At 43.0% G+C, this 13,756-nt stretch overlaps 1 protein-coding gene across 4 annotated transcripts in view; it reads left to right on the top strand.

The window, feature by feature from the left end:
* Positions 1–13,756, top strand: part of LOC140194765 (signal transducing adapter molecule 1-like) — an 89,164-nt gene that overhangs the window by 52,534 nt on the left and 22,874 nt on the right. For 3 of the 4 annotated variants that reach the window (XM_072252036.1, XM_072252037.1, XM_072252038.1), the window contains exons 2-4: positions 3,228–3,312; positions 5,348–5,423; positions 5,960–6,055. In XM_072252036.1, the coding sequence (XP_072108137.1) occupies positions 3,228–3,312; positions 5,348–5,423; positions 5,960–6,055 (257 nt within the window). The remainder of the gene's footprint in view (positions 1–3,227; positions 3,313–5,347; positions 5,424–5,959; positions 6,056–13,756) is intronic. The other variant, XM_072252039.1, reaches the window with a different exon arrangement.

Raw genomic sequence — 13,756 nt, forward strand, 5'->3', positions numbered from 1 at the left:
GGGTATCCTTCTATTCTGAGGCTCTGCCCTCTGGTCCGAGACTCTGTGCAGTCTGACCAATGCATTATAAAGCCTCAGCATTACATGCTTCCATTTATATTCTAGTTCTTACGAAGCAGCCTGTCACGTTGGCTAAAAGCAGTTAACTTCACCCAGACCTATCTCATCTTGTACTGCTGGAAGTGAAGGTAACAATCCACAGTGAAATTTGATTGGACCTCTTGTATGGGGTTAAGTTCTACCAGAAAGAGAACATAGAAAACCTACAGCGCAATACAGGCCCTTCAGCCCACAAAGCAGTGCCGAACATGTTCTTACCTTAGAAATTGCCTGGGGTTGCCCATAGCCCTCTAATTTTCTAAGTTCCGTGTACCTATTCAGGAGTCTCTTAAAAGTCCTTATCGTATCCGCCTCCACTGCCGTCGCCGGCAGCCCATTCCACACACTCACCACTCTGTTTTTTTAAAAAAAAAGCAACAACAACAGCTTACTCCTGACATTTCCTCTGTACCTACTTCCAAGCACCTTAAAGCTGTGCCCTCTCGTGCTAGCCATTTCACCCCTGGGAAAAGCCTCTGACTATCCACACGATCAATGCCTCTCATCATCTTGTACACCTCTATCAAATCATCTCTCATCCTCCGTCGCTTCAAGGAAAAAAAGGCCAAGTTCACTCAACGTATTCTCATAAGGCATGCTCACCAATCCAGACAACATCCTTGTAAATCTCCTCTGCACCCTTTCTATGGTTTCCACATCCTTCCTGTAGTGAGGCGACCAGAACTGAGCACAGTACTCCAAGTGGGTCTGACCAGGGTCATATACAGCTGCATTACCTCTTGGCTCCTCAACTCAATCCCACGATTGATGATGTGTGTATGCCTTCTTAAGCACAGAGTCAACCTGCACAGCAGCTTTGAGTGTCCTATGGACTTGGACCGCAAGATCCCTCTGATCCTCCACACTGCCAAGAGTCTTACCATTAATACTGTATTCTGCCATCATATTTGACCGACCAAAATGAACCACTTCACACTTAACTGGGTTGAACGCCATCTGCCACTTCTCCGCCCAGTTTTGCATCCTATCAATGTCCTGCTGTAACCTCTGACAGCCCTCCACACTGTCCACAACACCCCCAACCTTTGTGTCAGCAGCAAATTTACTAACCCATCCCTCCACTTCCTCATCCAGGTCATTTATAAAAATCACAAAGAGTAGGAGTCCCAGAACAGATCCCTGAGGCACATCGATGTTCACCGACCTCCATGTAGAATATGACCCGTCTACAACCACTCTGCCTTTTGTGGGCAAGCCAGTTCTGGATCCACAAAGCAATGCTCCCTTAGATCCCATGTCTCCTTACTTTCTCAATAAGCCTTATATTGGGGTACCTTATCAAATGCCTTGCTGAAATCCATATGCGTTACATCAACTGCTCTACCTTCATCAATGTGTTCAGTCACATCCTCAAAATATTCAGTCAGGCTCGTAAGGCATGGCCTGCCTTTGACCAAGCCATGCTGACAATTCCTAATCATATTATGCCTTATAAATCTTGCCTCTCAGGATCTTCTCCATCAACTTACCAACCACTGAAGTAAGACTCACTGGTCTGAAACTTCCTGGGCTAGCTCTACTCCCTTTCTTGAATAAGTGAACAGCATCTGCAGATTATCCAGCTTGATGCTTTCCAAAAGCTCCAGCACATCCTCTTCATTAACATCTACATGCTCAAGCTTATGAGTCATCCCGACAGTCGCCAATATCTTTTTCTGTAGTGAATACTGAAGCAAAGTATTGATTAAGTACCTCTGCTATCTCCTCTGGTTCCATACACACTTTTCCACTGTCACACTTGATTGGTCCCATTCTCTCACCTCTTACTCTCTCACTCTTGCTCTTTGCATACTTGTAGAACGCCTTGGGGTATTCCTTAGTCTTGTCCGCCAAGGCCTCATAGCTCCTTCCAGCTCTCCTAATTTCATTCTTAAGCTCCTTCCTGCTAGCCTTATAATCTTATAGATCTCTATCATTAACTAGTTTTTGAACTTTTCATAAGCTTTTCTTTTCTTCTTGGCTAGTTTTACAACAGCATTTGTATACCACGGGTCCTGTACCCTACCATCCTTTCTTTGTCTCATTGGAACGTACCTGTGCAGAACTCCATGCAAATATCCCCTGAACATTTCCCGCATTTCTTCCATACATTTCCCTGAGAACATCTGTTTCCAACTTATGCTTCCAAGTTCCTGCCTGACATCTTCATATTTCCCCTTACTCCAACTAAACGCTTTCCTAACTTGTCTGTTCCTTTCCCTCTCCAAAGCTATGCTAAAGGAGATAGTGATCATAATTCTATCTCCAGAATGCTCTCCCACTGAGTGATCTGACACCTGACCAGGTTCATTTCTCAATATCAGATCAAGTACAGCCTCTCCTCTTGTCAGCTTATCTACAAACGGTTGTACATTTTGTGTCAAAAGACCTTCTTGAACACACCTAACAAACTCCACCCCATTTAAACCCCTTGCTCTAGGGACATGCCAATCGATATTTGGGAAATTAAAATCTCCCACGACGACAAATCTGCTCCTCGAAGCCCCTATTACTATTGGGTGGCCTACAAAAGCACCCAGTAGAATTATTGACCCCTTCCTGTTCCTAACTTCCACCCACAGAGACTCCCTCCATGCCTTCCTCCTTTTCTACGGCTGTGACACTACCTCTGATCAACAGTGCCATTCCCCCACCTCTTTTGCCTCCCTCCGTGTCCTTTCTGAAACATCTAAAGCCTGGCACTCGATGTAACCATTCCTGCCCCTGAGCCATCCGAGTCTCTGTAACGGCTTCAACATCATAGCTGCAAGTACTGATCCATTCTCAAAGCTAATCCACTTTGTTCATAATACTCCTTGTATTAAAATAGACGCATCTCAAAAATATTGTAGGAAAAATGCTTACAAATTTTTTTTTACATTTTTCAAGGGATTTTTGGGTCTATTTTTATCTGGGCAACAAGTAATCAGCAGAGTAAATCATTTTTCAAAAACTGAGCTATAGTGAAGTAGATCTGCTACGAATTAATATTACGTAAAGCAATAGGTACGTGTTTATAGAGTGAAGGTATAGAATAGCCACATGAAAGTCCTTTGACTTCATTCAATAGTTGATTCCTGGAAATCATGTTGCAAGTTTTACAAACGTATGTTTTTCACTGTTCATAGAGAAAGCAACAAGTGAGATGAATACTGCAGAGGACTGGGGCCTCATACTGGATATCTGTGACAAAGTTGGGCAGTCTCGGACTGGGTGAGTGAGAACGTTTTGGTTCTTAAATGCTGGTAGGTTATTTATATCATCATGACTGGAGAATTAAGTCAGAAGTGGCTATTTTAGTAAAGCATTTGATTCTGATTCTGAGGCATTTGGAATCTATTTCCGAATTGAGCAATTCTAGAGCAAAGTAGGGTCTTGAGTTTATCTTGGGAATGACCCACATAGCTTTGGCAAGGCAGTATACAGGCTTTACAGGGTTTATTAATTTAGAGATACAGTGCAGAATAGTCATAGTCATACTTTATTGATCCTGAGGGAAATTGGTTTTCATTACAGTTGCACCATAAATAATAAATAGTAATAAAACCATAAATAGTTAAATAGTAATATGTAAATTATGCCAGTAAATTATGAAATAAGTCCGGGACCAGCCTATTGGCTCAGGGTGTCTGACCCTCCAAGGGAGGAGTTGTAAAGTTTGATGGCCACAGGCTGGAATGACTTCCTATGACGCTCTGTGTTGCATCTCAGTGGATTGAGTCTCTGGCTGAATGTACTCCTGTGCCCAACCAGTACATTATGTAGTGGATGGGAGACATTGTCCAAGATGGCATGCAACTTGGACAGCATCCTCTTTTCAGGCACCACTGTCAGAGAGTCCAGTTCCATCCCCACAACATCACTGGCCTTACGAATGAGTTTGTTGATTCTGTTGATGTCTGCTACCCTCAGCCTGCTGCCCCTGCACACAACAGCAAACATAATAGCATTGGCCACCACAGACTCGTAGAACATCCTCAGCATCGTCCGGCAGATGTTAAAGGACCTCAGTCTCCTCAGGAAATAGAGACAGCTCTGACCCTTCTTGTAGACAGCCTCAGTGTTCTTTGACCAGTCCAGTTTATTGTCAATTTGTATCCCCAGGTACTTGTAATCCTCTACCATGTCTACACTGACCCCCTGGATAAGCCCAGCAGCCCCCAGTTTAATCCTACCCTAATTGGGACAATTTATAATGACCAAATAACCTACTAGAATACACTAAGTGGTAGAAGCGGTGTTAGTAGTAAGTTTTTAAAAAGGAAATTAGGTGATTGAAAAGAAGGGGAAAAATGCAAAGCCATTGGATAAAAGCAGAGGATTGGAACTTTTTAATGTATCAAAAGATGGTTTGATGCCATTGATCTTGTGTGTTCTCTCACTTGTAACCTGGCCTTGATTTAGGTATATCTATTCCCCATGATTATAATTTTCTTCTGAGCCAGTTTGCTTTTTCCCCCTTTTGTTTTATTTCAAATCGTTTTACTGGGCATCAGCGCTCTATTCAGTTTGCTAAACCTGTGCTGGGGGAAGTCCAGATTAATTTGGGTCTGTTGCCAGGAACCCCATATGCACTTTTCCACTGATTTGAAATGGATTGTAGCTTGAACTGGGCTTTAATGTGGTAGTATTTTGCAAATTTTATCAGCTTTATTTGAAAAGATAATGATCTTAATTTAGTTGCATAGCTCTGCTTTCAGTGCTGAGAGTGCAAATCATGCTTATTTATGGAGCCTACAGAAATTACAGTTAGGTTTGGATTGTAACCATTGACATGCTGGAACTGTAGTTGGTTGCTTCTGTTTGCCAATGATCATGCATTAATGATGTGATTTTGGCATTGGTCATGCAGTCCATATGTCATTCGCTGTTGAGCAGGAGCTTTGTTCTAATGATTGATGTCTTTGACTAAAAGTAGTGTGGGCTGTGTATGCCCTTGGGTAAGTCCTATTGACTCGCTGTTCTGCTTACCCTTCGTGACCACAAGTGTTCTCTCTCGGCAAACCATTATCAGTGACCTTCACCCTGGTTGCTCACACTGCGTTCTCCTCAACTTGACCTCCAATGTTATATTCATTTGCTTGGAAAACATGCATTGATGGATCAGGGATTTTGCAGTTTGTAGTGTCAGGGCAGTGACTGAAAAGTTATAATGAGCATGTAGCATGGCTTTTAGGAGAGGCATCTATAAGATAAAAGTGTTAGTATTTTTAATAGAAGTTATTTACTCTATGCTATTCATCATTAGGCCAAAAGACTGCTTAAGATCCATTATGAAAAGAGTAAATCACAAGGATCCTCATGTTGCGATGCAGGCACTGACTGTAAGTAACAATTTTCTTCTTCCAAGCATTTTTATTGTCCTTTCTTGCACACAAGTTTGCCCTCATTTCCACCCCCTCCCCTGTTCAAATATGGCTAAGTTGGCCACTAAAGCTCACTCATACTACCTGGAACCAAGTGCAATGCTATCGAGCTCTGAGGGCGGAGTTGTTTGGTACGTTTGCGAATTCCTTATCACTTTGATTTTTGCATGTTAAGCTGGAAATGGTTACAAAGTAGAGCACCCTGTCAAGAAGCAAGGGAATCACTTGGAGCATGTTCCATACTAAAGTTTCTACTCAGATGTCACTTTGTGCTTCACAGTGTATTGACAACATGCACTGAGAGTTTAGCCACCATTACAATTTCAAAATACAAATTAATTTTAATCAGTTTAAAATGTGCTTGGTTGTTATATGACATTGTTAAGAGAATGGATGAATAGCAATTTTATTAAAATTATTAAATATTTGTGGGACTTATTCTATAATACTAAAAAGATGCTGTACACCTTCATGATTGAATTCTTATTTTAAAGCTGCTAGGAGCATGTGTATCAAACTGTGGCAAGATCTTTCACCTTGAAGTCTGCTCAAGGGATTTTGCAAGTGAAGTGAGCAACGTGTTAAATAAGGTAAATATAGTTTAAATTGGTTTAGTTTTTTCAACCTTATTAATTAGACCATGTTAATCCTACTGTAGTTTACAGCAAGTTACTCCTCTGTTAAGTAGTGGAATGTGATAGATCTATTTCCAGAAATTTATTCTACCTTTGCCATCTCTTTGGTCCTTATTGATGTTATTAGAGCAGGGGTCCTCAACCTTTTTTGCACCGCGGACCGGTTTAATATTGACAATATTCTTGCGGACTGGCCGACCCGGGGGGCGGGGTGTTCAAGTAGGGTTAAACTCACCTCAGTATGTCTTTTACAGTTAGGGTTGCCAACTTTCTCACTCCCAAATAAGGGACAAAAGTAGCAGTGAAATCCCGGGACACTTTACCCCAGGAAAGACTACCATGACCATCAAACCTTGCGCAGGCACCTGTGTGCGTATGTGATGTGCGCATGCGCGTACGTGCCGATTTTTCTCTCCCACAAATCGGTTTTGCCTTCATCTTCCCGACTATACTGTACATACATTATTTCTACTTTATGTAGCCTGTGTACTTATCATATCATTCCTGCTTTTACTATATGTTAGTTATTTATTTTCAGTAAATTCCCATATAAATTAATGGTAATTGCTTCTTCGCTTTATGCAATTTCGGCACGAAAGGTTTCATAGGAACGCTCAACCTTAGTGGGGGAAATATACAAAGCAACCTAGCCCAATATATGGGATGTCCCGTTAAATACAGGACAGTTGGCAACCCTATTTTCAAGTTCAACAGTGCGTGACAGGGAATGAGGAAAGGTGCAGCTGACTCATGTCGTTTCCTCACGGCCCAGTAGCACATGCTTTGCGGCCCAGTGGTTGGGGACCGCTGTATTAGAGAAGTCCTTGTAATCAAGAACTCTATTCTGTTTTGGTTTATTTTACTTTGGTTACTAACTCGGAGTAGCTAAAGTGCGAGTCCAAAGTGCAAATTTTAATAAGGTAGGACTTTCCATAAAATACAGCAGATATTATGATTCACTTTTCTTTTTGTAGTGACCTTTGGATTGTTGCATGTTATGTATTATAGCTGACTTTGTAGAGATGGAAATGATATTTTTTAGCTCAGTATTGTTCGTGCTAGTTGATGTACTGTTTCAGATTTGATTTAATTTACTAATAGTCATAGTGTAATAGAACACTACAGCACAGAAACGGGCCCTTTGGCCTATCTAGTCTGTGCTGAAATATTATTTTGTCTAGTCCCATTGACCTGCACCCGGACCATAGCCCTCCATACTCTTCCCATCTATGTAGTTTCTGAAGTGTTGAAATTGAACCCACACCCACCACTTCCGCTGGCAGCTCCTTCCACACCCTTACCACTCTCAGTGATGAAGTTCCCCTCATGTTCCCCTTAAACAATTCACCTTTCACCTTTAACCCATGACTTCTAAGTTTCATCTCATTCAACCTCGGTGGAAAAAGCTTGCTTGGATTTACACTTTCTATACCCCTCCTGATTTTGTATACCTCCAAAGAAATCTCCCTTCATTCTCCTGCGCTCTGGAGTATAAAGTTGTAAACTTGTCAACCTTTCCCTATAATTCAGGTTCTCAAGTCCTGGCAACGTCCTTGTAGATTATTCTGTACTCTTCCAGTTCTTACTGATATTTTTCCTGTTGGTAGGTGACCAGAATGTTTGAGTACTCACCTCCTCCACCCACTGCCAACCAAAAACTTAAGTCACATACTTCAACACACTCTAAACAACATGTGACCCAATTCGTGACAGTGTTCAGTGTTGACTCTGATTCACTCCTTTACATTTAAAAGATAATGGCTTGACTTTTTTTTTTGCAGCTGTTTTTGAATGAGATAAAGTCCTATTGTTATGGCAGATTTATGGGAAATGACTACTGGATCATGATCAGTGTCTGTTTGACCAGTGGTCCCCAACCGCCGGGCCGTGAGGAAACGACATGATTTGGCAATATGAAACGATATGAGTCAGCTGCACCTTTCCTCATTCCCTGTCACGCACTGTTGAACTTGAAATAACCTAGAAATCATACCAAATAACACATAAAGCCGAAAATAACACTAACATATAGTAAAAGCAGGAATGATATGATAAATACACAGCCCATATAAAGTAGAAATAATGTATGTACAGTGTAATTTCACTTAACAGAATCGGGAAGATTTAAGCCAAAACAGATTTGTAAAAACAAAATCGGCACGTACACGCATGTGCACGTCACGCATGCACACACAGGTGTCCGCGCAAGGTTTCATGGTTATGGTAGTCTTTCTCGAGGTTAAAAAAAAGTGTCCCGTATTTGACTGCTACTTTTGTCCCTTATTTGGGAGTGAGAAAGTTGGCAACCGTACTTGAACACGCTCCCCCCCCCCCCACCCTGGTTGGCCAGTCTGCAAGAATATTGTCAATATTAAACCGGTCCGCGGTGCAAAAAAGGTTGGGGACCCCTGTGTTTGACCTGAACAACTAGGTTATATTAACATACTGTGGCAAATTCTGAGTGACATATTGGCTCATCTGTAGTCTACTTTTGACAGTTGGTACTTAAGCTGGGAATTCGCGGGGGGTGGGGGGGGTTATGAAACTAATTTTCATCTGTTATCTGGAGTTGAGTATGCTGCATAGTAAGCACACTATTTGATTAGAACACAGAACAGTAGAGTGCCAGAACAAACCCTTTGGCCCACAATGTTGTGCTGAATCAAGTAAATTTGTAATTAAATGGCTAACTAAACTAATCACTTTGGCCTACAGGATGTCCATATTCTTCCATTCATGTGCCTATCTAAAGGTCTCTGAAAAGTCCCTAATGTATCTGCCTCCACCACCACATCAGGCAGTGCATTCCAGCCACATGCTGCCCTGTGTTTTTTAAAAAAAAAAGTTGCCCCTCACATCTGCTTTACAATTGGCCCCTCTCATCTTAAATGCAAGCCTTCTGGTATTAGACATTCAACTCTGAGAAAATGATACTGGCTGTCTACTCATCTTTGCCTCTCATAATCTTATAAACCAATATCAGATCTCCCCTCAGCCTCGAGCATTCCATAGAAAACAACCCAAGTTTCTCCAAACTCTCATTATAGCACACGCCTCTAAGCGGCAGCATCCAAGTAAACCTCTTCTACACCCTGTCCAAACCCTCAACATACTTCCTATAATGAGGTGACCAGAACTGTATGCAATACTCCAGATGCAGCCTAACTCGAATTTTGTAAAGCTGCAACAACCCTTCCTGACTTTTGAACTTGATGCTTGACTAATAAAGGCAAGTATGCCATATGCCGCCTTAATCACCCTATCACCTTTGTAGCAACTTTCCGGGAGCTGTGAACTTGGGACTCCAAGATCCCTCTGCTCATCAACATTGTTAATGGTCTTGCCCTTGAGCAGTGTACTGTCTCTTTACATTTGACCGACCAAGGTGCAACACTTCACATTTATCTAGGTTAAACTCCTTCTCCCTTTTCTCCGCCCATATCCCGTATTGTTGGCTGGTTGTCTACGCGAGCCACAACACCACCAACCTTCATATCATCTGCAAACTTACCAACCCCCCCCCGTACATTTTTACCTTGGTTATTTATATACAACACAAACAGCAGAGACCCCAGTACAGATCCCTGTGGAACAACACTAATCACTGACCTCCCCTTAGACCAAGTCCCTTCGACCACGAACCTGTTTTCTATGGGCAAGCCAGTTCTGAATCCAAACGGTGAATTCACCATTAGTCCTATGCATCTTAGTCTTCTGAATGAGTCCCCTCATGAGGGACCTTGTCAAACATCTATGTAGACATCATCCACAGCTCTACCTTCCATCATTCACCATCACCTCCTCAAAAAACTCAATCAAGTTAGTAAGACACAACTTGCTCTGCACAAAACCATGCTGGCTGTCCCTAATTAGGCCATGTATTATAAATCCTATCCCTCAAAATTCTCTCCAGTAACCTGCCTACCACTGATATGATTCTCACTGATCTATAGTTTCCAGTTTTATCCCTGGTTCCCTTCTTGAACAAAGGAACACCAGTAGTTACTCTCCCTGAGGCCCTGGAGACTTATCCACCTTAATGCTCTTGAAGAGACCCAGTCCTAGTTCTTCCTTTACTTTGAAATGCCCTAGCATATTAATACTCTTAGCACTGATCTCCCTATCCTCCTCGTCCTTTTCCTTGGTAAATATTGATGCAATGTACTTATTGAGGACCTCATTCACATCCTTCACATTCAAGCAAATGTTTCCCCCTTTATCCGCCCACCCTCTCCCTAGTTTCCTCTTGCTCCTAGTATAGAGAATGCCTTGGGATTCTCTTTAATCTTACTTGCCAAAAACTTTTCATGGCCCTTCCACTCTTTCCTAATTCCCTTCTTGGGTTCTTTTTTGGCTTTGTTATAATCCTTTATAGTTCTGTTTGATTCTAGCTTCCTGTGCTTTACATACATTTCCTATTTCTTGATTAAATTCATCATAGAGTCATAGAAAAGTACAGCACAGAAGCAGGCCATTTGGCCCATCTAATCCGTGCTGAAGCATTTAAACTGTTTACTCCCTTCGACTTGCACGAGGACTGTAGCTGTCCATTCTCCTACCATCCATTTAACTATCCAAACTTCTCTTAAACATTGAAATCGAGCTTGTATGCAACACTCATGCTGGTGGCTCATTTTACATTTTCATGACCCTCTGAGTGAAGAAGTTTCCCCTCGTGTTCTCCTGAAACTTTTCACCTTTCACCCTTAACCCATGACATATAGTTGTAGTCCCACCCAACCTCAGTGGAACAACCCTACTTATATTTACCCTATCTATACCCCTCATAATTTTGCATACCTCTTATCAAATCTCCTCTCAGTCTTCTACTTTCACCTTTCTTGACAACCAAGATTCTCTTACCTTGCAATCCTTTTTCTTTCTTCTGACTTTCTTTCTTTCTCCTGTCTTGTACTCTGTGCAGTTGATCTTTAAACACCCTCTACATATCGGATGTGGACTTGCCCAAAAACAATTCCCAACTAACTCTCCTGTAAGCTCCATCCTTATCCTTAGGCTTGACCAGCTGGGAAACAAGGGCTGATGGCGGGCTCCTCAACCTTGCAAGATTGAGAGCAAAAACAGAAGTCAAGGACATTGTGGCACATGAGCTACAGTTTGCTGACGAATGTGCACTGGTTGCCCACTCTCTCGAAGACTTACAGGAGATCACCAGTGGCTTTGCCAGTACAGCCAAAAGCTTTGGACTGACAATCAGCCTGAAAAAGACGGAAGTTTTGTACCAACCGGCTCCTGGCTCAAGCTACGAAGAACCAACTGTCATCATTGATGACACTCATCTCAATGCTGTCAACAAGTTTTGCTACCTGGACAGCAAAATAACATCCTCAGCTTCTCTGGATGTAGAGACTGAGTCAAGAACCAGAAAAACCTGCTTTGCCTTTAGCCAGCTGAAAGATCGAGTTTGGTCAGAGAACATCAGGTTGGCCACCAAGTGCAAGGTATACAGGGCTGTTATCATATCAACCTTTGTATACGGATGTGAGACATGGTGCCCATATCAGAGACAGTTACGCCAGCTTGACCAAATGCAGCAGCGTCACCTACGTTCTCCGATGAAGATTACCTGACGAGACAAGGTCTCCAATACCATGGTTCTCTCTCGAACCGGAATGCCAGCAGTTTCAACCTTGGTGATGTCAGCCCAACTGCGCTGGGCAGGACATGTTGTCAGAATGCTTGATGGAAGACTGCTCAAGGATATCTTGTATAGCCAGCTGTCCAGTGGTACCTGAAAACGAGGCCAGCGACTACGGTACAAGGATGTTCTGCACAGGAGCCTCAAGAAAGCTGACATTGCCCCATCAATATGGGAGGATCTGGCTCAAGATCGCTCACAGTGGAGGGACACCATCAGAAAAGGTGTGGACGCTGCTGAGAACAAGCTCAGCGAGGCAACAGAGGAAAGGCACAGGAAGCGCCACAACAGAGCTTCTGCCCCTGCTGCCCCTCCAGGCCTCACCTGCCAAGTATGTGGTGAACACATAGCCTGTCAAGGATCGGCATGTACAGCCACTTCAGGACGCACATATCAAACCCCACTAACTAACTGAAAGGAACCATCGTCATCCTATGGGATGGATAGCCAGAGTGAGAGAGCTACAGTATTTTAAAACTTGAGGAGTTATGCTCACTGTTCCCTAACTACTCACCCACGGAATGTTTGGTCACTTGGCCAGGCACACTATCCAACACCAGCCCCAGTACAGTTCCTCCTCTTGTTGGACTACTTCTGTATTCATTTAAGTAACCCTCCTGGATGCACAGAACAAATACTGCCCAATCTAAACCATTTGCACTCAGAAGGTCCCAGTTTATATCAGGAAGTCCCTCATGACAAGAACCGTGTTATTTTGTTTTTACACCTTTACTCAATCTGTTTTCAGGAACTGGGTCTGTTCCTCACTGACGCAGTGGCCATCAGGGAGTCATACAATCAATCCCTTCAGAGTGATTGCGTCCTTCCTGTTCTTGAGTTCTACCTGTATAGACTTAGTGGGCCTCATCCGTCTGAGTGCAGCTGTAATATTGTCTTTGATTAGTAGTGCAACTCCTCCCCCCCCCCCCCACTTCATCAGCCTTACCTCCCTCTATATCTTTTTTAAGACATTGAAACAGTAGGTCATTAAGCACCCATTCCTGTCCCCCTCTCCGCCAAGTCTGTTATGGCTACACCATCATAGCTCCATGTATTGATCCACCTTTACCATAATACTCTTAGCATTAAAATACGCACACTTCAACCTATCCATCATATCTATTACATTGTTTTCCTGCCTGTGTTTGTTGGCCCTGACATCCTCTGCATCCTCTCCCCCCCCCCCCCACCCCACCGGCCTCACTTTCTGACTCTGGTGTTTGGTTCCCATCCCGCTCCCAAAGTAGTTTAAACTCTCCTAGTAGCACTGGTAAATCTCCCTACCAGGATATTGATTTCTGACCAGTTTAGATGCAACCTGTCCCTCTTGTATAGGTCACCCCTCCACCCCCCCACCCCCAAAGGTTCCAATGATCCAAGAACCTGAAACCCTGCCCTGACTTGCGTGTGGTACCTGGAGTAATCCAGAGATCACTACCTTGGATGTCTCACTCTTCAGCCTCTTTCCTAACTGCCCATACTCACTGTGCAGGACCTCTTCTCCCCCTTTCTACTTGTGTCTTTAGTGCTAATGTGCTTACCTGCTCTTACCTGAAACCCTCATCTAGGTCACTTTCTGAGCCTCTGTTTGCTGAGCTTTTTATACCTTTGTCTCCAACATGGGCTACGAAGCCCATGTTCCATAATCAAAACAGCAATCAGCCTCCGTCTCTGCTCGCCAAAGTTGTTGAGCCACAGCCTGATCACTCTAAACACTGGACCACTCACACAAAGTGTACTTTATATTTCAGTAGCTTGTTGATTTATTCAACATTGTGCATTTTTATACAATTAAAGTACTTCCGTGAATAATGACAATGCCTTGAAACTTGCAAACTAGATTTCTGCATTTACACACAAAATGCTGGAGGAACTCAGCAGGCCAGGCAGCATCTATGGGGAAAAAAGCAGAGTCAACGTTTTGGGTCGAATCTCTTCGGCAGGACTGGAGGAAAAAAGGCTGAGGAATAGATTTGAAAGGTGGGAGGAGGGGAGAG

Source organism: Mobula birostris, chromosome 3 (assembly GCF_030028105.1).
Source record: "Mobula birostris isolate sMobBir1 chromosome 3, sMobBir1.hap1, whole genome shotgun sequence".
NCBI lineage: Eukaryota > Metazoa > Chordata > Chondrichthyes > Myliobatiformes > Myliobatidae > Mobula > Mobula birostris.